This window comes from Anomalospiza imberbis, chromosome Z (genome assembly GCF_031753505.1).
Source record: "Anomalospiza imberbis isolate Cuckoo-Finch-1a 21T00152 chromosome Z, ASM3175350v1, whole genome shotgun sequence".
Lineage (NCBI taxonomy): Eukaryota > Metazoa > Chordata > Aves > Passeriformes > Viduidae > Anomalospiza > Anomalospiza imberbis.
In genome coordinates this window covers 72,970,237-72,995,306 of record NC_089721.1, presented here as the reverse complement: position 1 = coordinate 72,995,306, position 25,070 = coordinate 72,970,237, and the positions used below count along the sequence as shown (strand labels likewise).

The 25,070-nt window shown below is 41.0% G+C and overlaps 1 protein-coding gene across 5 annotated transcripts in view; it reads right to left on the bottom strand.

The window, feature by feature from the left end:
• SSBP2 (single stranded DNA binding protein 2) overlaps window positions 1–25,070 on the bottom strand; it is a 129,580-nt gene that overhangs the window by 91,556 nt on the left and 12,954 nt on the right. For all 5 annotated transcript variants that reach the window (XM_068177580.1, XM_068177578.1, XM_068177579.1 and 2 more), the window contains exons 2-3: window positions 5,634–5,706; window positions 1,495–1,556 (exon numbers count right to left, since the gene is read on the bottom strand). In XM_068177580.1, coding sequence (XP_068033681.1) covers window positions 1,495–1,556; window positions 5,634–5,706 — 135 coding nt within the window. The remainder of the gene's footprint in view (window positions 1–1,494; window positions 1,557–5,633; window positions 5,707–25,070) is intronic.

Genomic DNA, 25,070 nt, shown 5'->3' with positions numbered 1-25,070 from the left:
ACACTCACCTCTAAGGAAGAATTTAGATTTGTAAACCATCTGTGAGGAACTAAGTCCTGCCATCTGATCTCTGAGGCAAGCAGTGCTGTACTTCTGTAACACCACTGCACTAGAGACCAAGAATCTGGTCTAAAATATATGAATACAATGTGTATTACTGTGCATTTAATATATATCCCTCCAGCAACTGCTCAAACGACTTCCACAAAGCATGGGAAGGACTGAATTTGTAATAATATGGAAAGGAAAAAAAGCGGAGAGAAAACTGGGACTCCTTCCACGGTCAAGGTTCCTGGAATCACAGAACAATTCGGATTGGAAGGATTTTAGCGCTCATCCTGTCTCCCAGGTTACTCCAAGCCCCAGGCCCCTACAACCTGGCCTTGGACACTTCCAGGGACGGGGCAGCCACAGCTTCTGTGGACAAATGTCCAGTCCTGTGCTCAAAACAAAGCTCCCTGAGGATCTGGTGACCAGGCAAGCACAGAAAATTCATGGGCATGTTCTTAGGTCATAAAGAGTAAAGGAAAAGTATTATGGCACATAATCCCATTGGTCTTCCCCCACAAACTCCTTCAACTATAGTTACATACCAATGAGCTCTAACCCCAAAGTTTCTGGAATGAAACTGTGTCTATGCTGGAATGACTTAATAATATACTTGATAATAAAATTTGTTAGAGTTTCATAGCGGTTTTTTACTGGTTTAGACTTAATCCTCTATAACTTAATCCAGCACCATAATAGGGATTTATGGACAATTTGAGCACTCTGCTGCAGACAATCAAAATTAAGGATAACGCAGACATTAGAGATAAAAGGGACATGTTCTTGCCAGGCTTCCATCCCACAGCAAAAGCTGTGAAAGAATGGTCGGAGAAGGATACCCCACATCCCATGCAGCTGTGCAAATCACTTGGGTTCAAATGGGACCATTTCAAAACCTGTGAATTCTTGTACTACTGACAGCTGGGCATATTCTCTGCACTTCTGCATTTCTTCAAACACAGGCTTGTTGGATATACTAAAATAATGAATAAATACCACGGCTACACAGCAGTGCCTATGAGCACTCTTCTCCCCTGGGGGATTCTACACATACACTGAGCAAGCTCACAGCTACACAGAGTCTCTGTATTTACGGTGTTTTCTTTCCAAATGCAAGTATTTATGATATGTAGAATGACCCCTTAGCTGTAAAATGTGCTGGAACGTGGTGAAGAAGGAAAACCAGGCCACCTCCTTTCTTATCGACGCACTATGCACTGTTTTTTTGTATCCAATATCCAGTGTCGTTTTCTATTATTTCCTTTTCTCTATATAATTTTCCTGTATCTCATTTTCTGTTATTTTATTCCTTAACAAGAGAATGCTTCTTAATCCTGATCCGTTCATTCTTTTTACAGTGTTCACCTGAATTTCTCGCCTCCAGCAGCTGGAACTGGACATCAACATATTCTAAGAAAATCAGAGGAGAAGAAAACTGGTACTTACCACCACCAGGAATGCAAGAATCCTGGGGGCTCCCCCAGTGTGATGTTTTTTTCCCATCTTATCTAAAATAAAATGATAAAAACAGACGTGTACATTCTTGTGATCATTGTGACTAAAAAGCATTACATGATTCAGACAGGAAAAGGATGAGGAAGAGAAGATTTCACAGTTATGAGATGCTTTATGGTCATCAACTTGAATGCCCTATTTACTTGCTTTTCTACACTTATTGATATAGCTGATCCTTAAAATTAGCTCCTCTTGGAGCTAAGAGCTAACTGTGCTAGGGAAGCATAGTTTACATTTTTATTCTTCGGGTTTTTTAAAGTTCTGAATATATTGTGTATTTTTTTAAGGTCAAAAATGCATGATGAAAAAAGTGATTATTAAGTACCCTTAAACCTGAAATCTTTTCCCATTTGCACAGGACTGATGCTGTGGATTCAGCAGGTGGCACTCTTCCCCCCCGCAGCCAGGGCCAGCAGTGTTTTGTAATCCTCAAGGAGTGTTTCAGTCACAGGTAATGTGGCAAAAACAGGGCAGCACTACTGCCATAACCCAGCTCCCACCAGGCAGGGAAAATGTACAGCTACTCTGGCTTGCTTTCCTGTGCTGGCAAGCTCTCCTCAACACCTGTACTGCCTGGGACTTCCTCCCCACCAAGGAAACTAGGTCTGTTTGATGCTTTTTTCAAAGGAAATGCAGTTTAAGAACTCTCAGCTCCTGAATTCAAACTTTTGTTGTTGATTAGGGAACCCATCAGACAACACCAACCACAGCAACAGCATCTGTCTCTCTGCAAAACTTCCCAAATGTTTTGCAATTACACAATCACACAACCACCTCTTCAATGCCAGTCGATAACTTGTCCTTAACTCCAAAATTAAATCCTTTGGGCTATAATAAAGCCCACACAACACTGTCCAGGAAAATGTCTCATGTAAGAACTTGGTGGATCTTTGGTGCATGCTTTGCACTGTGTGCACTGCAAACTCCTCCAGTTACAATGACACACAGCATAATTTCCTGTCCAACTCTCTTTAAAAAGTAGTTAAAAGCACAAACCATATTCTTCTCTAGAGACAGAAGCAATGGCAGACAAGAAGAGGGTTATTTTAATTAAATGCTTAAACAGCCTTAATATGAGAGGAATTTTAAGTGACAGATCCATATACATATATGTAAAAGTACATTAAAGCACAATATTAAAGGTAGATGCAGTGATCATACTGCCAGGCACCTTCCTAAAGCTGGCATTTTTCAAAGAGACTTAAGGTTCTCAACTCATACTTGATTTCCACATCCAATTCTTAGGAAATTTAAACACATACAAGTTTTGTCAGTAGCAGAATATGTAGCTCATATGCCTAAAAATGTTGTTTGGACTTACATGAAAATCCATGTAGAAAATCTCAAATATGAAGAAACCTAATGCAATTTTGATATATTTTATGAATACAACTATTCAAAAATAATTATGCTATTTTAAATTGTCTATAAAAGATAATATTGAGCCACTATCATTTGATTTGGTAAAGCTGGCAGAATGAAAACCAACATCCCTCACACAGTAGTTAATACACAAAAAACATATTTCACAAAGTTCCTGAAGTGCTTAAGTGCTTAAAGTTCCTTAAGTGCTGGCAGGAAAAAGTGATGAACATTTGAAAGCCAAAGCCACTACAAAGGTATTACACACTCTTCAAATACACTTCTCTGAGGCACAGCTGCTCCTCATGCGCCCTGGGAATGTCTTGGAAAGACTTGTATTAATAATCAGGAACACACAGTACCTCTGAGAAGGTTCAAAATAACGTAATGAAGAGATGCATTGTACAACCAGAACGAAAAAGCGGTTTCTGAAGCAGAAATATCATTCGCTTAGCAGTAAGAATTACATCTGTGAAGAACACCCACATTATGGTGAAGCAGTTGTTTTCTTCAAAGCAGGGCCTGGTGAGGAAATTACCCAGTTCAGGTCTTTTGTGGGTCCTGGGACATATGTCACCTTGAGAAACTGACTGGGAGAAGGAGACTGAAGGGAACGTGCAAGTTTGGGACTTTTTTCAAGGATCTTTGTTTTGTTTTTTTTTAATATCCATATTTGTGCCTAATATAGCAGATGTGGTCTGTCTGATAAATGAGACTTATCAAGAATTATTATTTATGGGAAAAAAATCTTCATTGTCAAGTGCACTGGTTAAGCTCATAGCCAGGGAATGATTAACTTGGAAATGCCCACCAACCTGGTCCAGCCAGGCTAATGGAATTATCCAAGGCTGGAATATGACTTCCAGGATAGAAAATGCATGGGATAAGGATCAGCTCTTCAAGGGAAGCATACAGAAGTCAAACTAGACACAAAGCATGACAATAACATGGGGATGCTCAGGACAACCATCCCTAAGTTATAGAGTATCACAATGGATTCATGGATATCCAACTTCTATTTTCCCTTAATTTGGTTCCATTCCTCTGAGTCACAGTCCCCGGCAGATCTGTGAGAGTGGTCTCTTAACTTTTAGACACCACTGGCTGCCCTACAGCTCAGACAATCTATGTGTGCTCTTCTTTTAAGCCCCAACACTCAGCTTTAGAGCTACTCTCAGCTGTTTAACTTTAAAATTAAACTCGCCCAAACTGAGAGAGCATTCAGCCCAGCAGAACCATTCACAAGAACTGTCAGCACATTTACTCTCCTGCACTGCTAATTAGTGAAGGAAATGAACTCACAGCTCGTACCTCATACCCACACTATGCACTACTAATTGTCCCTGAGCTGTGTTTACCATTTCTTGATGAGTACAAGTCTTAATTTTGAAGATTTGATACATCCTTAGGTTTCACTGTTCAGACCTGAGAGCTTCTCTGTAACTCAAGATGGAATTAGTTTTAAAAGCTGAGTTTCAAGACACTGTATTTAATGTTTTCAGGAAATCCAGATGTCATACCAGCTATGCTTCTGCCAACTGTTCATTTTGCAAATACATCATAAAAACAAATTTACCTTGTGCAATGCATTATTTACAAATGACAGCTGGTTTGGAAATGCCAAGATGATACTCTATGCTATTTTCTCTTATTTTTCCAATGTTTTACCACAAAGATAAAACAATTGTCAAAACCATGCTTTACTATAAATGTAAACTGATGATACTACAATTCTACCCTTTTTCCTTATCTGTGCTTTCACAGCTTTGTGTGAACATCATGAACAGCTCTCTGGATTTTCATTTTCCCCTCTTCCATCTCCAAAATGTCATCACCAGCATAATAATTTTATTAGCTTCTGGAGGAGGATCAGTTAAAGCAGCAATTTTCCTAGGACAATATCTTGCCTATTTTTCCCTAACTTCTGCTCACTATTCCTGTTATTATTACTACTCCTACTACTACAACTACGCTATTGTTGTTATTATTATTTATTATTGTTGTTGCTATTATTATTATCTTATATGTTCTTGTCAAAGATTAAAAACAATAATAAACCCAGAAGACTTCAATGTGTTCAGCATACATTTGCATCCTAGGGCAAAAGTAAAATGCTGAGGAGACACAATTTACTTCAACCTTCACAAGATGCATACAAAGTCTTTGAAAATACTCTTTAAAAAAAAACCCAGAACTACTGTGTGAAGGTAGAAATTCCATTAGCAGTTGAAAGTGTTTAAAAAAGCAGGACCTAAGTGGTTGTGGCCATCATTGATTCAACAGATGAAAAGAAGTGAAGTGGTTAAAAGCATGGTGAGAGCACAGAGAGATCAGCAGTGCTTCAGAGAAGAACTGATAGTGTATGACAGTGGGATGTAAAATACATTTAGAAGGGCCCATCATTCACAATTGGAGATATCAATAGTAAGTTAAAAGGTCATCAAAACTGAGTACCAGTGAAGTGTTCTCCAGCATGCCCACTTATTAGAGAAAATAGATTAATCTTCCCCAGTGTAGAATGGGGATTACAAACCACAGCAAAAACAGTGACACAAAATCATGTAAAATGACAAGGCAAACTGGGTTCTGGAGGATAAGGAACAGCAGATTGAGGCAAAGTGATACCCAAGGTTCTCACTGCTTTTATTCTAGACCAAATCATATTTATTTCACTTGCAGGCCCTCGGAAGTCACATAGAAAAACTCACCTCTGATAAAAATGTCTGGGCTGATTTCTGTGCTCCTACATGGAGCAGATATTCATATACGTACAGTGCTAATCTGAAAAATAAACAGAAAGGACAATATTTAGTATTGTGCATTTGTTTGCTCCTCTTCTTCAGAAATAAAGGATTATCACAAGTTTGAGGTATGCCCCACTGCCTTCCACAAACCACAATGTGCTCAACATGCCAAATCTATTACCTCTACCAGAATTTTTCAACTAGACATGCAGGTCAATCTGACCAGAGGTGTTTAAATAGTAGTTAGTTAAAACATTATTAGGCCCCCAAATTACTTAATGTCAACATTTTTAATACTTGGACAAGTGCCCAGTGAGCTAACAAGTGACCTAGTGCTGCTCTGAGCGAGCATGCTTACTTGAAATACAATATATTCACGCAGCATCACTGATTGCTTTCCCAGGTCAACTTTCTTAGCATGTGGAATGTGTCAAGCTGTTAGCACACTTGAAAAATAGCCCTGTGATTTTTCCAAAGAACATGGAAACTTCAGGCTGCGTCAGAAGAAGTGATGGCAGCCTCGATGCACGGCATGGCTGAACAACCACAGCTCTGCCGCGAAGGGAAAACAGATCCTGAAATTCATCCAGACCTGGGCTCTGGTGGCAGCAGAGCTACAAATGACTGCCACAGCTCCAGATGACTCCTCAGAGTCTCCTGTCTGTCTGTCTGCAAGCCTCCAGGCTTTCCAGAAGGAAAAGAAGGAGAAGAAGGAAGAAATGAGAAGGAAGAAACGAGGAGGAGGAGGAGGAGGAGGAGGAGGAGGAGGAGGAGGAGCAGGAGCAGGAGCAGGAGCAGGAGCAGGAGGAGCAGGAGGAGAAGGAGAAGGAGAAGGAGAAGGAGAAGGAGAAGGAGAAGGAGAAGGAGAAGGAGAAGGAGAAGGAGAAGGAGAAGGAGAAGGAGAAGGAGAAGGAGGTCTTTTATATTTGCTACCTGCGCTGTTTCTAAGATGTAAAATGTATTGGAATGCACCTAGTGATACATGGCTATTCTTATTTTAAGTATTCTCCCTATTCATTTTCAAAAACCTGTAGATAGCTACACAAAGAGGAGAGGGAGAGGATCTGTCTTCCTGTTCAAAACCCTATGCCATGTTCTGTGTGATCACTGTCATCATGGCTCTGATGGAGCAGGAATTACTGCAGTGACCTATCAAGTGTGAAATTTTAAAATCTCAGAGAGGCCTTCCCCAAAAATGGTTTTCACTAGTTGTTTGTACTTTGTATATAGAATACATTCACATATTACTTTACTCTCTGTCCAACTTCAAAAGCAAAGATGTACTTTTTTCTCAAATTAAATATATATATATATGTTTGAACTCTATAAGTACTGTGGGAAGAGAGGATCTCTTAAGAGTTGACTTAATTCTTCCCAAGTCAACCACCATGCAAATTTTAAGCAATAAATGTTGTAGGCTAAATCTAAGACAGATGTAAGAGACAGAGAAGAAATGCTTTTATGACACAGCCAATACATCCTGAATACCCAGTAACGCTTTAAAGCACCTCATTTGTCTTATGAGAGTCCCTTTCTTGTTCTTATCCGAACATGAAGCCTGCAGTCCAGATAAAAGGATTTGTGTGATCACATCCTTCCTGTCCCGTGAAGGAAGGCGGAGCAGCACAAACCCCGGGTTTGCTGCGGGCAGCACCCACGGCTCTGCCATGGACTGAAAGCTTTGGCAGACAGGGCACCTTGATGCCCACACTGACAGCACAAGACTTTAATGCCCAGAGAGATTTGTGTCTCCTCTCAGGACTCTGGGTGCCTGCAGAGTGCTCCAGCGCAGCCCAACATCCCTGCCTGTCCCCACTGTCTCTGCTCCAAAACCACAAGATATTTCAACACTGCAACAACAAGACAATCCTAAAACTTTTGACCTAAACACACAGAATGTGCTAATTAAGCACAATGCTAACTGCTAACATCTCCAGCTCTGCGTAAGTGCCGTTACCTCTTGGGCTAAACAAACCAGCAGCGCAATGAAATGGTGTTTAATGAGTGCGTGGAGGGTAAACGTGGCAGATTTCAGTAGAAGGCTTTAGGCTTCCAGGTTGATCCAGCTGTGGTAAACCCCAGACTGCCAAGGGTTGTGCCAGGAGAGCTGGGACGACCTTGCACCGACGGATGTGGGACAGGAGCACAGCACAGAATAATCCCATAGGGTCTTACTAGGTGTGTATGGCTGCCCCAGCCCATGTTACTGCGCTCTCAGGAAGTCTTTACAGAATGTAATAATGCGATGGGTTCATTTGGAAAGAAATGCATTCGCCGCAGACATCAAAAGAGAGATTTGAAACTAAGGTTTCACGGTGTCATAGGGAAGGATCAGTGGGAAACTGATGCTCTGGGTGAGGACAGCAGAGAGCCCAAAAAGGTGCAACACTATAACACGGAGGAATACCAAATATACTAACTGTAACAACAGGCGAGGGACAGAATAAGACAAAAAACAGGTTACAGTCCAAGTGTGGAAAATGAACAAATTAATGAACTATTTCACATCCTGTCACAAGACTAAGAAAGTATTAGTGAGGTGGTCGTCAACACCAAAAGACTTGGGTTTGAAGTGACATTTTAAAAAGACAGTTTTTACTCATTAAACTGGTGTGAGAAACCGTGCAGAAGCAGCAAGCAGACATATGCTGAATTTTCACATTTGCATACTTGTTGACATCCCATGAGTAATGTGAGGAAAAAATATTTCCAATCAATTTATGACAATGCTGCAGTAATTTCTGTTAAAGACATGACACAGGCCAGAGCTCCCCCCCTCCCTGCCAAGACAATTAGAGCACACATTCATCTGTACCCTGATGATACATTCACTCCATTAACAAACAAAAAAGGTTACTGTCTGACTCATGTTGCTAACCTGGTGCACTCTGCCTGAAGTTCCTGCTCTAATTGGACAAGGCATTCTTACATCCCACAAGCAGCTACTGAATTCCACAGAAAAGAACCATTTAAGTGGTTCAAGTCAAGCATTTATCAGAATAGTACCAGGAAATAAACAGTAATTCCTCTAACTGTGCCGTGGAAATTACATTCCTACATTTTAAAGATGGGGAGATGCAATTAGCTTAATGAGAACTTACAACTGAAGCCTTGCAGCACTACTTCCATTGATGGAAACATGGTGAACTCACCCAATTCCAAACCAAAAGACTAAGACTGCACATCACACAAGTGTTCCCACCACTTCCTCCGTCACCAAGAGCCATTATGCTGCTAACATCTGATGCTGGATGTAAAAAAATAAAGTATCTATAATGGGAACGTTCCAGATCTGAGCATCACCAAGATACATTTACAGCATTTTTAGATTGTTAAGATGTAATTTTTTTTGAAAACTCTTCCTGTATGGAGAGTTTAGCATATGGCACACCATCAATTTAACTTTTGGTGGGTTCAAAACAGTAATTAAAGAACTAGAAAATCAATATCCATACATAATTGTAAGTCTGAGTGAAGCAGCTGAGCAAGAATGAAAAGCAACTTCATAGAAGTGATCTTAAATGTTTCAGAAGACCTCATGTATTCCCAAATTACTACTCTGTACAGAGAAGTAGCTTTTCTGTTGTTTTCAAGAATGTTTATAGACTTCAGTTCAAATCCATATTTTATTTCAAATCCTAGGAATCTCACTCCTCTCACATCCAAATTACAAATCCCATTCTCTAAAACGAGAGCAAGTAGCACTGAATTTTAGCACATGTTTTAAGCAGGGTTTTTCTGAACAGATTTTCTTGAATCCATCAATTCAGTACTTTAAAACCTGCTCCAAAGCTCCTGGAAGTGAGCTGGTTTTACCAAGTTTTAACAAACACCGGTAAACAATCCTTCTAAGGAGGCTTATTTAATATGTCAAACCACACTTTCTGGCCTGTTTGGTCATAATGACAGTCCTTTTTCGCCCCTTCTCTCCCCCTGTTTTTAGAATATTTATATGGTAATATAATTTGTTCCTAAGTATTTATTTCTAATATATTTTTGATATAGATATATATGTGTGTGTATATATATATATATATGTATAAATCTTTTTCTACTCATCTCACCTGAAATTTACGTGATTCAGCCTGCTGTCCACCACCCACCTGAGACAGGACTGTTCAAGACACCAGATAAGCCATGGTTTTTGATCAAATTCAAGCACTACCTGAGAAGTCCATGAAACCTTTTCCCTGTGCTTAGGGCTCCATGGTGGAAATCCCTGTGCAGGGATTTCCCTGCACCTCCCAGCACAAGCAGCAACCCCAGGGTCACCTGCACATCCCACACACTACTGAGATTTTGGACTGTTCAGGAGGCTGCCCTTGTCAAGAGGTTGCACTTAGGCCACTCTACTGATCCCTCTCACAGCTCAAGACTGGTCTGTGTCACTGTGAGTGCCCTGTGTCCCATCAGCAGTCTGAGTGGTGCCCTTAGGAACACCCAGGAATTGAATGGAACACAAGCACTGGTCAAGGAAACAGTCCTGGGGGATATCCTCGATGTTTTCTGGGCACTGGAGTGTCCTGAGAGCTCTTGCACAGCCCTGCAAACACAGCCAGTGTTCAACATGATTCACAAACAGGTATTTCTCCCTCTCAGTGCACATAGCAGAGAACACTTTTCTTTGCATTCATCCAATCAACACCCAGTGCTGTGAGGAACAGGGGCCTTACATGAGCCTGCTGGTATTTCCCAAACAAGCTGATCCTTTTCTCCTTGTTCACCCCAGTTTCACAGACAGGAAAAGCCTTCACCCAGCGCAGCTCTCTGCCAGCAGGCAGACCCACCTCTGGTCTCTTTTCCACTTGACTCCTTGGAAGATGTCCCAAAAATGTGCCTCCTGCAGTGAGGCCACCCTCCCCTTGGTTACTGCTCTGATAGCACAACAAACAACAGCAGGGTTTTTCAGTTCACCCACATACTTGCAGCTCAATTTTTGTGTGTGTGTGTGTGTGTGTGTCCTAACTTCACACGCTTTTGCTACTTGAACTCCTGCAGACTTCAAGCACTAGCACAGCCATTTCCAACTACACGTTAAGCTGAGCACCAGTGTGTAACTAAACACTGAATAGGTATTTGGTATGCACTGATCTTTTGAGAAAGATCAGAGATGTGTGCCGTGGTAGCATCTGCAGTCTCCTCCACAAGCACTTAATTGCATGGTTTTGCAAATTTTCAGCAGCTCAGGATGCCTTGGTTTGTGCTATCACACTGCAGCCTTCCCCACGTTGCTTTTATCTGACTCTGGTTGAATTTCATATTCATTTTTTGTCTCAGGTCTCAGCTCTTAGAAATTACTACAGACCCAGACTAGTACAGAATCAAAACACTCTTCTGAAGGCTCCAACTTGAATGGGACAACTTCCATCAATTCCCAAATACTTCATCAAAAGGTAAGTTTTCTTGATGACCTCCAGAATCTCATATAAAAGAACTGTCATTTTTACACCTATGTTTGGCACATATATTCCTCAAGATTTTCAGTAGTTTCACTGGCTTCGAAGTCCATGGTTAGGGAAAAAAAGTAACATATTTTATGAAAATATATGGATTTTTAAAGGTAGTCTCTAAGTAGCTTCTTGGGCTTAACCCATATTAACTACACAACTTACCATAATCATAAAATATTCCAAATGGCAGCTAAAAAATAGCTACCTGACAAAATACATTTTAAAGTGTAAGCTGTGACTTTAATAAAAATTCTTGAGGTTCCACCTGTTCCTGATAGTAAAGGTGGTAACCTTGGTCTCCCCTGATTCTTTCAATGGGATAGTAATGGGTTTTTACATGGTATTTTGTCCCCAGTATAAAATTTCCTGTATTTAATGAGTTTAATGCCATGCCCTGGCAGTAAGCAAAGGCAGCAGCTCAGAGCTGGCATGGAGAGAATCACAATCAGTGAGCAAAGCAGAGACACAATCCTGACCAAAATGCAAACTTTAAAATCACAGAATTACTGATTGGTATATGACATCTTAAAATATTACAGCTGTTCCTGAAGCAGCTGCTTGCTCTGGGTAGAAAAAAACTGTCTACAGCATCCCCTGGAGAAGGCTGAGGAGGAGGAGGGAGCAGGAATGCACCGAGCAGCTCCCCAGGGACGAGCTGGATCAGCACTGCCTGGACATGCAGTGCCCACCAGCCTCACCGAACAAGCAGCACCTAATTTGATTTTCATTCATACAAAGAAATCACTGTTTCTGAGCATCTGGCTCCTACAAGGACCCATGGTTTTGCTAGTAGCCTCCCCAGCTCTTCTCAGAGAATGTACATTTAATATCCTGTCCAAAGAATCCCAGGATATTTAGGGTTGGACTGCTGCTGTCCCTTGTAAGTGTCATCAGTAATGGTGGGCAAAAGAGTTTATTCCTCTTTTACAGCAGATCCTGGTAAAACCCAGATGCAGATGTTAAATACAGACTGTGCCATTCCCCCTACTCACTGCATGCTCCAGTTATGTGTTCAGACTCTGTAAAATGCAAACTCTGCAGTGAGAGCTTGGTGGGACGACCTGAAGCGACAGTAAATAGTCACCTCATTAATTTTATGGGAATCATATGGGATGGTGACACACAAGATGAAATTCCCTGAGTATCTACCTAAAAAGTAATGGTGGAAAGTAATTTGTATGACTCATTAAGAAGGAGTAAAATTTTCTTCTGGAGAGAGTAAGTTCTGAAATTATAAGAGTGAAGCTATCAGACCTCAGAAGTCAAAAAAATTCAGGGAACTGGTGGAGGGACTTTCTTCAGAAAAACAGATAACCTGAAGAAAAGAAATGCAAGACAAGCATCAGGTGCCTCAGGCTAAATTAAAAAAACTGATGGTAAATATCAATGGAAGACAAACAGGAAATAGTAAGAGGTTACTCTGGCTGCATCCAAAAATTCACCAGTGAACCAAGAAAAGACTGTAATAACAATGAAGAACGTAAAGTCATGTAACAATATCAACACCGTTCAAGTATTTGGATCAGTAGATGACAACTGAGCTTCTGCCTGAACCATTAAGATCCCCCCCCAAAACAGGGAGGTGTGATGCTGCTCCTGGGAACAAACCACCACCTGTGGCTTTGAGACTGCCACTCTGCGCTGGGTGGCAAGCTCTGCACTGGGGACTGAGGTGGAGGAACTCAAGGCATTTCCCTACAAAGCAAAAGCAAAACAGTAGCCACCCCAGACAGCAGAAGGTGTTTGTGTGTGAGTGCAAGCACATCTGTGGAGATTCTCAGCACACCTGGAGGTGCAATGCTTAAAATGCAGATTTTTCCTCAAATCACTGCAGTTTGCACCCACAGGACAGCTGCACACAGCCTGCTCTGGCCAGACCCACACCTGCCTGCTGAGCCCCCACCCCACACATCTGGCTGGGCTCTCACCTGCTGAGCCCTCACACATCCAGCCACCCTACTCCAACGATTTACACCCTTGCCTGCTCCTCGTGCCCACCCCTGGCTGACAGAGGGAGCTGGAGGGAGTCTCTTGCTGCTCCCCCAGACCGGACTATGGCCCAGAAGGATCAGCCAAGACCCCCAATTACTCAACATTTCCTCTCAGCAACATCTCCAGATAATCTGGAGCACCCAACCTGAGCTACACCTCACACATTATGACTTTGCTACGAGTCCTGTCCTCTCAGACTGGGCAGGGGATGGTCTAATACCCAAATACGTGTATTTTACACCTTTACAGATAATTTGCTTAGACCCTGAATTGGAAGTTACCAGAAACACCTTCCTTTTGAAATGCAGGTCATAAAAATGCCATAGTGATTTTCTATATCCTCCCACAATCTTTTAATAGTAAGAATACTTTCAAGAAAAGAATCCTGGCAACAGGAGGAAGATATTTGAAAATTAGGCTCACAAAGAGTTTATCCACACATTAGAAACCACCAAACTTTTAAAAACCTCAGCAATAATAAAACCTTGCAGTACTGAGTTTCTACTACCAAATGTTTGACTATCAGTCTATAAAATTTGAATGCTAGCCACAGCTTTCCAAATTGCTACCACTGCCTAGTGTTTGAAAGGAAGAAACCAGATACAAAAGAAAAGGGATGGGAAGTATTTGATTCTGCACTGACAGCTGATGTTTGGTAGAAGAACTGACACAGAGTTCTATTTGCTCATACATGAAACAGAGAAAACAGGCAAAGCATTTGTCACACAATCTCTGGCTCTGCACTTATTGCTAAATCAAAATTTCAAGGGCATAAGCATGTAAAAGTCTCCAGTTCTACCATGTGCAGGACCCAACTCAGACCGGTAGTTCTGCTCTTAACAGTTACAAATGCATTTCTGTACAGAACATATCCAGTTAAAAAAAGGGTTGCCTTACGTTTGGTTTAGAGGGGAAAATAGAAAATTCTCTGTTTTCTTAAGTATGTATTACTAGAAAACTCTAATCCACACTGCATTCAGTTATGAAGTTAACTTCATGGATACCTTCACAGGCAGGGCAGGAAATAAACGATGCAAGTCAATGTCATGTTGTCAAGACACAATTTCTGCAGGGCATGGACAGGTTTTAGGATGCCAGGAGTTGGCACTGAAAAGCATAAATAAGCATACAAATAACAAATAAACAGATAAAGTTAAAAAGGGGGAGGGGGGAGGGAAATAAAAATGAGAGAGAGAAAAAAAATGGAAAAAAAATCAAAGAAAAATAAAATCCAGATGGGCTCTTCGCAGCCAGACAATTTAAGGTTCTAGAAGTTTATGTTTCAGTGAGCTGATGTGCCCCAACACTGCAGCCCAATTAATGTACCTGACTGAGCCAATACCTGACCACAGCCACTTCCCAACAATTCCAAGCACAAAGAACCCTGGGGATCACCATCCATGGCACTCCAGGCATAGCAAAGAAGTACTTAAAACTCTCAGCTTGTGATCAAAAGGAAAAAGATAGTGCAGATGTCTTAATGGAGTCAAAGGTTTACAGATTAAAAATACTGGTGAGCTCCATGCAAGAACAGTTTTGCTAAGGAGAGTTTCAGAAAATATTTTCCAATACCTTTTAAGTGATGAACCATTTCATGAAAAAATCCTCTGCAATAATAGTGCAAAAATAACATACCTTCAAAATGAACACAAAAATGTTTTATTAAATATAAACAACAGTTTGTTTTTTCTTCATGTGAAAACTCCTGCCTGAGCATAATTTTTCATTTCTTCTCAGTGACATTTTAAAGAATTCTGATTGAACTGCTTGAGGACACAGGAAAGTTCATTAAAAAAAACCCAAAAAACCTTACACAACTTTCATGTGTTTTTCACTTCTCAGTTAAATATTAACAGAATATTAAGATTCAGCAAATATTTGTATTTAGGATGCTGTTTACACACTACCTGAAATTGACTTGAGATATTTATGTGGTATTAAAAGAGATTCTGATCTTAAGCCACAGAAGTACACACACAGAATACCAGATTTGTGGAACGGTTTGCGTTGGGAGAAACCTTAAAACTCATCCTGTCCCCCCAGTGCCATAGGCCGGGACACTTTCCACTGTCCCAGGTTGCTCCAAGCCCTGTCCAACCTGGCCCTGGACACTTCCAAGCACATTGCAATAATTACACTGCTATTCCATGCTTCATTTATTGCCCTTATCCTCCTTCCTTCATTTTCCCTGTTTCTTAGCAGTAAAAGAGAAGCTAATCTCGAATTACTCTGGAAACTCTCAAAAGCAGATTTCAGTGCAAGAAGTCGGCACATGGGAATTACAAACAGCAGAGAACAGGGATTTGCTTTGCTGATCCTTATCTTCAACAAGACTCTTACCTACAGAAGGAAGGGGAAGGAGACTTTCTGCTTTTTCTGCAGCCTGCCAGCATTATCTCTGCTGCGTTGTGGTGAAGTGCTGGTACTGTCAGGGGGGGAGAGGGGAGGGAGACATTCCAAGACTCCACCAAAGATTTTGCACAAGCCACTTCCAGCACCAACTGATGAACAAAAGCCTGTTAAGATCCTTTTACTCTTTCTACCACGATATATTTTTATCAGCATACACAATTAAATCTATTTATGCCTCCCTGTTTCACCTTTTAAACACAGAAAGGCAGAGGATAGAATTTTTCAGGCATGACCACTTCAGTTTTACAATGCATAATGTTCAAATCTCAATGAAACTATGTTTATGCCACATAAAGCTTTTATGAAGAAAAATTATGAACCAAACTGTAATATGCACATTTTCAGAAAGAAGTATTGATGCAGGATTGTGAACAAGTGCAAAAAACTCTGAGTGAAGAAAAAGGTATTAAACTTGCAATGAATAGCATTGAAGTGAAAAGGAAATCAACACTTGTGATTTACTAAGGAACTCTCGTGTTTATGCATTAACTTCGCTTGATATTGAACAGAGTTAAAAAACCCACAAAAAATTTCAGTTCTCAGCTAACTGGTGAATATCCTTCAGTCCTGTCTCACATCTACTGGAGACAGATTGAAACAGAGAAAACCAGACTACACCTGAAATGAACAAAACCAATCAGCTACCATCAAAGATAAAAGGACATGGAAAGGCATACCACAAAGACTCATGACTAAAAAAAAAGTTCCACAATATATCTGTCATATTAATTCAGTATTATGTATAATGTATCTGTAAAAGTTTCTCTCTTCAAAAGAAAAGGTAAAACTAGAAACAGATCTCCCAAGAAATTGCACATATATACAGAAATCTGCATTAAATGCTACATTTTTATTTGCATCAGCAGATGGCTGCATTAAAACCAAAAGTAAAGAAAATGTAACTGCCTGTTAAAATACAGAAATTATTTCTCATTGGGAATACCATTTCTTACTCTCAATGTGGCTCAAACTGAGACTTGAATCTAAATCTTGTACTAAAGATTAAATACCCTGCTTTATCTTCCAAATTACAGACGCTTGACTTGGTCCTATGTCTATTTAGAAAATATACATTAGTTTTTTTAAATATCCTTTTATTAGTATATCACAAGAAGACAGCTTTTCAGCACAGCACCAGGCATTCACAGCTCTGGATTTCAATTTCACCTCAAAAAGCCATTCCCTCCTCAGCAGGGTTTTACTAGAAGGCTGGAGTCAAGTCCTGGAATTATATTTAGTACTAACTATAAAGTATTTATAAATCTGCATTGAGTAAATCAAATGTTTAATATATATTTTAACAAAGGGTCATTTGTTATGGATTTTAGGGCAGCAGTTAGACAAAACACTGTCTTTAACACCTTCTACTGTGTGCTTATTGCCATACATAATACACACTCTTCATGCCTGTAACCTGTTTAATAACAGAAATTAATTATTTATTAGCCCTCTATAAACAATTTATAAATGTACTGTTACTATAAAGCATGACTGGACTGGCCTTTACTCCCACAATGAAGGCGTCTGCAGAATTTTAACTGCTGCATTAAGAAGCAAACCCCACTTATAAAGAACTTAACAGTAATACACATTTTGGGATATAAAAATGTAGCCAAACAGGACAGCTCGTCATTTATCTAATACTTCAGTATTATGCAGGGAATCTCCCAGGAATTCACGTGAAATGGTTATGATGGCACTAGCACTGCTAAAAAAACTGAAGTCATGTTTAGGTGCAACAGAAGAAGTTTTTTCATATCTTTGTCAAGAATCTGTTGGAGAAGTTAAATTTTTCACCTGGGGTAGGCTGGAGTGTCCTACAAATATCCTTTGTAGCAACATCACTCCAGGCACAGCTGCCTAGGGTGCCTTGCTTGCCCAGGAGAGAGTGAAAATTCTAGGAAAACTGTGTATTTTGCCACTCTAACTTTCAACAGCTTTGGAAATGAAGTTGTACGTTAACTGAGGGTCATTCCTCTCTTTCAGACCAGCTGACGTTCTTCATATTTTTAGTGTTAAAATCGGTTAATAGTTTTAGCATGTACAAGGCATTTTGTGGCTCCTTCTGGCACTGCACTGGTTTGATTTTTTTCTATAAATGTTAATTCTTCTTGCATTAAATTTAAAGCAAATCCTTACACCATAGCAAAACACAAGGAAAGTTCCTTAATGGCAAGACACAGGGAACAACACTTCCCTCTAAGTTTTGAAGTCTGCTGTTTGCACCTCTCCTCTCTGGGATTTTTCTCCAGCTCAGTGAGTAATCAACCACAGCTCTGTAACACTGATAAAACTTGTGGCATTTTTCTGATTAAACTCGTAATTTTCCTTATGGAATTTTCCTTATGGGACACGTCTTTTCTGAGCAGCACAAGATCTGAGCAAACTGGTGGAACATCAACCCTAAAAATATCAGTGGTGCTACATGTGTTGCCTGTGTTGCTCATCTCTGAGAGCATGTTCAGGAGAACCAACTGCAAGTAAGACCACATGCAAAAAAATTCCTAATCAGGAATAAAACAGCACAGACTGTTTAACTCCTTGCTCCCAGTGGTCTGGATTCCTTCAGGAAAGAAATGCTGCACCAGGGAAACATAAAATACAAATAACACAAAGGCTCACAGTGTAAGATTAACTCATGCAGTTCAAAACTACTCATCTATTTAAAGTCAATGAGAAATATAAATCATGGTCAAGGCTGCTCTTTGTGCATGTGAAGAGTGCCTGTCCTTCACAATAAAATGTCCTCTTCAGATCTAAATTATGCGTTTTATGTATCATCTCATTTAACATGGATGCACAAACATAAAAATAAACCAAACACCTTCATGCCCATATGAAGTCCACGGGATAGATGACAAGGGAATAACTGTGTAATTTGGATAGAAGAGAAAAGAAGCTTTGAGTTCACAAACGAGGACCATGGTTGCTTTTAAGAAGTGTAAGGAAAAAGTAAGCAGAGTTAACACAGAACATTCAGGTAAAAGAAAGCATTAGGAAAGACACAGAAGAAAAACCACAGGATGACACATATTACATGGCATTTAAGATCCTTGGCAAGACAGCCCAGAGCTGGATGGACAGAGTTACCAGGAGGGAATTCCAGGAGCAGAGCTGGGGGTGAGAGCAGCAGGGAAGAACACAACTGTAGTGCCAACACTGGGGTGCAAGAACTTCAGCATCCCCTACGAGCAGCCTCTTATCTCTTTCTAGCAAGGAAATCGAAGTGCCAACACAGCAGAGAATTTCCTGGGGTTTCCATCATGCCTGTACATGAGATGCAGTCTTTCCACTGCTTGGTCAACAAGACAAGCCCACACAGGATTTGCAGTCACTAAAAAGGTTTTAAGCACCCTCCAGGGTGATGAAAACCGCCCTTCCAGGACTCTCACAAAGCTATCTAATCCTTTAAAGATGGAGTCCCTGGAGATGCACAGCTTTGAAGATGTCCTCAGACTACAAAGCAACAATCTAAGATGGGGGGAAAAAATGCATGTATGGGAATAACAACTGAACAAGTAAACCTGAGATAAAGATCTGTAAAGTCCAAGGGGAACCTCAAGACAACCCTGGCAAGATCAGCACAGTTAAAAACTGCTCATTATTTCACAATGTGTTCCTTTCCCACTGCTTCTGACCTAAATAATGTCCTTGCTTTTCAGGAGGTGGCCACTCTGTGGCTCTTCACTGCTTCCTCTCTCCAAGAGAGCACAAGCCTTACTGTGACTGAAACCTAAACCCAGGGACTCTCCTTCCTGTGCCCCAAAGGAAATGGCAAACACGCCAAAATGAAATGCCCTTGAAAAGGGGCAAGAGGTGGGTAAACCTTCAACTGTATCAACCATGAGACTGCAAGAGATGGAGATGCGCTTGGAATTGTTAGTATCTGTCGTGTCTGCCAGACTCTCTTCATCCCTAGAAATGTGGGACTGCAGAAAAAGGGAGCAGCATGAGGAGAAAAGGGAGTATCTGGAGGTACACAAGTCGTGCTGCGCTGGAAGTAACATAAATCTGAGCCAGATGCAGCCTACCTTTATAAATTGTTTCTACTGGGAATTCCTGCAATTTCTCCAATCCTCCCTGAAGGAGCCACAGCCACGGAGAGATACTTTTTAATAAAATCTATTTTCCAAAGGTAGCTTGTCATGGGCATCAACCATCAGAACAAACTGAAGCCCCGTGAGAGCTCTGGGACTGACACAGGAACATGTCCAGGTGGCTTCGGAATGTCTCCAGAGAGGGTAATTCCAGGCCCTCCTTATGCAGTATCCCACGGCTCTGCCATCCCAAAAGAGAAGCAAGACCCTGCTCCATCTCCCTTCCAGACCTGTTGGGACATTTGGGACAAGCTGCTCACCAGCGCTGGCCACAAACGTTCCTCAGGAAACTTAGCCTTGCCCTTTGTGTCTTCAACTCTCAATGCCACACTAAAAATCTAAGTCAAAATTTTGAGTCACTGCCACCTCATCATTTCCCTGGAAGGCCACTCACCGAAACAGAGGAAACTTTTCTCAGTACTTTTCACTGTTTTAGTAATCCTACCCATTCACTTTAATAAATGTGAGCCACTGCCTGCCTGTCTGTGAAAACCTCACTTGGAATTAATGGAAGCAAGATTTGCTGCTTGCTCGTGAATTTGATCACACTTCTACAGTGATGATCTCATTAAACCATCCAAATATTAAGAGTTTTGGGCGGGTTTTTTGGAAGGAAAACACAAGGAGTAACAATGATTTCTTTTTATATTCATCACTGGATGAACATCACTGAAATAATTATAAGGAATTGTTATAAATGAGTAATGAGATAGTTGGCTCTCACAACTAAAGGGTGAACATTATATGTATGTTAAGAGAAGTTTTTATAGATGTATAGTTATATTAATGTAACATGTCCTCCACCCTCCCCTCCCCTGCATCATTATCATGGGATGGCCTGGAGCTCCCAGCGCTGTAATTTTTCCTTATTTAGTCATTTTCTTGTATTTTTTCTTGTATTTTTTGTTAAAGTTTAATAAACCTTCAGAAATTTTAAAAAGTGAGCCGTCGTTTCTCACAGAAATGCAGAAGTAAAGTTATCGAGAGGCTGCAATTTTTCATCATTTGCCTCAGACCTGAATGTGCTTTCCTGCTTTTTTCACTCAAAAGCCTATAAAACTATTTCATCTAGAACAGTAGAAGAAAAATACTGTTCTCATTCCAATATGTGTCAGCTGTTCCCACAACAGCTGTTGATAAAGTATGTGACGTTTTGATTCAGAAGGTTACTAATCTCTGTTAGAGACTTCATACACATGCACAATTCATACGTGGAAGCACCAAACGCCTGGATAGAGTATAAAACTAACGTGGATTTGACCACGGCATGGAGAGATCCTGAGATGGTGTCACCCTCCTCAAAACAAACTAACAAATGCACCCCAAAAAAACCACTCAAAAAAAGCAAAAAACCCTCAAACCAATCATCCCCCCCTCAAAAAAACCCAACCAAACAAAAAAACCAACCCAAACAAAAGCCAACCAACAAAAAGAACCCCAACTAACAAAGTAAAAAAAAAAAAATCCCCACAAAACCCCAAAAACCCACCCAAACTAAACCTAAACCACAACAACAACAACAAAAAAATCCATCCTCGAACTCCCAAACCAGTGTTTGTGACTTCAATCTCGAGCTGAAGCATTCAGCACACACTACCCTAAACTAGGAATATGTTCCCCTGATGCTTCCATTCCAAGCATTTGTGTGTTAATTCTAAACACAGCTTTTCAGGGCAGCTCCCGAGGCTGGTGCTTTTCCCTTTCTCATGCAACCTGTGACCTTTGCAGGTGAGAGGGGGTACATCAGCCCCCTGAGGTGTTTTTCACACTTCCCCTCAAGGTGAACAATGGGCGGGTGAAAACTTTACAACAGCAGGACTAAATTTCAAAACCAGTAACCTGGAGATGAAAGACTAACAGGAGACACTCGATAACGACTCGAAGTTCCCCAAATTCCAGTGCATCCTGCTCCACCTGGCCCCTGGGAGGGTGATTGTCTCCCATTCATCCCACCTGGGCTGAAGGGTTTTGGTGATGCTCGCTTTTTGTGCGTGTTCTACATAAATACATATTTATCTGTTGAAATATCTGCTTTTTTTCGGTGGCCAAGTTGCTCCAGAGGAGGGCACAGCTTCATTCCTGCTCCAGTTATTTCCCTCCCCAGGGCTGCCATGAAAACAAATGAAGTCACATGGATGATGATCTTGTCAGGTCTCATCAGCAAAGCAACAGGTGATTATCAGAATAAGAGATTTAAAATATAAACTTGAAACAAGACTATCGAACTTTTATACACTGAGCTGAAGTCGCTCACTGCAGCTTCTTTGCAACAAATCCCTTTCCTGCAGAGTTTTACAGAATTTTGCATGCTCATGAAGGACCACTGGAAAAAAGTGGTACAAATGGCAAAAATAATGAGTCAGCTGCTCAGTTTATTTAGGATCCCTGCGATTTGCACGGCAGTTTAAAACAAGTTGCACAGGAAATTCAGTCAGCAAAATATATTAAAAAAAAATTTTAAAAACTTTATTAGGACTGGATTTGCAAATTTCCAACCAAGATGCCAGCATCTATTAACCTGCTACAAAACAATTAAAAGTAATGAAATTTTGACTTCTCACTAAGTGTTAAGAAGCTTAAGATTAGTACTTGGTTAATCCTTCAGTCTCAGGGAGAAGCCCTCACACAGACCAGACAGCATTCTGGAGGTGGTAGTGCTGCCCCACAGGTTTTCAGCAGCATTACTCATCACGGAGCAGGAGACTGACAGCTCCAAACAACAGCAGCTCGCCTAAAATCGCCTTTTATAATGTATATATGCACTCAGAGGTGCACAGAGACCCTGTGTGCCAAAAGACTGAGGTGATAGCTAAGGGTGTAACATCAACCTGTCCTTAAAAACAGAACTGGTGCACCTACAGTGAGCTGCATTCTCTAGCAGAAATCTGTGTCTGAGGAGGGACTTGTGAGTGCCCACTCTCAGGGAGGAGCAGGGCAGGAAAAACTAAACAAATATTATTCATTTTTTTATTAATATATATTTTTTTTAATTAAGCCTTTGGGCACACACCCCCAAAAATAACCCCGCCACCCACAGTACTAATTTAGGTGCCAACTTTAAGGCTACATTCAGCTTTGCCAATGGCTACTGGAAGGTTCAGGGTCCCTAAAGGAATAGTTGCCAGTGCAGATGTGTGCCAGCTGATCCCTGTTAATGGGATACGTCCTGGTGGCTGCGGCAGCCTCTGAGCAGCTCCAGCTCCTGCCACAGAGCAGGCTGGAACCAGGGCACTCGGACAAAGCCTCTGCAGAGAAGACAGAAGCATCTCCTCACTCTGCAGAGCAGGGGCCATGGCACGTATTGTCCAGTACAAACACACACCTTGGAGGGGATGCAGAGAAAAGGCACCGTGGTCCATTTACATTCAACAGCAAATGCCATTTAATATTCTCATTAAACTGAGCACGATTCCCACCACCTGCCCCTCTCACCCACACCTCCCAGGCCCCACAGGGACGGTGCTGGAGCAGATGATGGAAACACTACATTTCACTAGGCAAATCTACAGCTTTTCATCTTGAATCTGAAACTTTGTTGGGAAAAGGGAAAAGAACTGATGACAGTAAGATCTGTGAAATTATGGTTAAACAGGCTGAAGTGGATCTTAAAGGCAAAAGGTCAATGTGAGTGATTTTTAATATTTTCTTTCAAAATAGTGTTCATGTGGGTATCAGGGAAGGGCAAGGTTATTCAGAAGCTTGAAAATTCCGTGTGTAAGATGTGCCATCAAGTACGATATCTGGAATATTGAACAACTCCACGAGACCACATACCAGACAACCAATAAAACAGTAACATTAGTAATAAGACTGAGGATTCTGCTGCTTAGAAAAAGAAAAAAAAAAAAAACAAAAAAAAAGAGAATTATGATATTTCTAAAGAAATTATATCTTTTAATGCAATATCCCATTTTACGATTCTCAACTTTTTAGTTTATTTACTTCTTTCTGGTTTTAGACAGAAATCAACTAAGTCTTTTTTTTTATACAAACACCATCTCTTAAAATAAAAAGGAAGCCTCAGTGAGAACACAGCTATGGCAGCATCAGTCAGACAACTGAGTAATGAAACTGATGCAAATACTTCAGACCAAGACTCAAACTTCCCCCCAACTCTGAAGTGTTCAGTTTCCTGGGAGTCAGTGTGGGCAATTTGGCAGGCATGCTCATGAATATATTAACTGACAAGAACCATCCTCCCCCTCCAGTTAATATATATCAAGAGGAAAACATGTAGAGAGGCTCAAATAGCTAAATATCTCAGGCTAAAAATATCAAGAACTCCCTCAGCTGGAAGTTGTTAGCAAGAGCTCTGATAAAAATAAGGAACCAGGACAGCATAAATTCTTTCCTTTCCCTGCAGAAAATAAACTACATTTGGGAGGAAAGTATTCAAAACATAATAAAAGAGGTGACTCACCCCTTTCAACACGCAGCACACAGTGCATGGAAGGAGGGGAGGGGGGACAGGGATGCAAACCTAGCGGAGGAGTCCTGCTGGGAAAGCAGCAATTCCCAGCTCCAGCTCAGCTCCTGGAAGGACCACAACAGCTCTATCACACACACACACCCTGCCCTGAGGGACCCCTGTGCCTCCTGAAGGGCTCCAGAGACAGTAAATGACCACACTGAGTCAATGGCTGCTCCTGGATCCTTCTCCCGAGCTTAGTGGGATGCTCCTCCAGAAAGCTCCCAACACTTACAGCAGGAACTGCAAGGCTATAGATACTTTAAATTCACCTCTTAGCCAACAATATTTCAAGTCATAGGCTGCATTCTTTATTTCTTACATATTTCTCAAACTCACCTTGATGCAGTCCAATGAGAAAACCCAGAACTAGCAGAGCCAGCTTGGCTTTGGTTTGCAAGCAGACACATGCACATCACCCAGTTCTTTCATTTTTGGGCAGGCAGGGTATCAAAAAGCAAGCCCAAATCACCTACATGTAACAGCCTTCCACACTCAGAAGAAAAAGGAGCTGAGCAGGATGGGCTTGTCTCAGCCACAGAGGAAACACAGCAAACATGGTGTCTTAGGACTACTAAACCAGAAAGTAATTTACAATAGCATCCCATTCCTTCATTCTGGATGGAGCACCCTGCACAAAGAGAAATGGTCTGGCTAAAGCACATCACAAGTGCTCATCTCACTGTTTCATAATCACGTAACTGACATTTGTAAATCACATTGGGTCACACACCAGAGACACTCAAAAGGGAGTGGACCTTTGCACCTTTCAGAGTCATCTCCAGTGCCTCCTTCCCTGCAGTATCCCACAGCATGGTAGGATGTTTCTGCACACCAACACCTCCATTTCTTGTAGAAATAAAAACTCAGGAAAGACTGTATCTGAACATCACTTGAATGCCTAAGAGGCTGATGAAATGTACGTAATTTTACAAACTGCATGACGTAAGTAAAAAAATGTAACTCTGCCACTACAAAATAC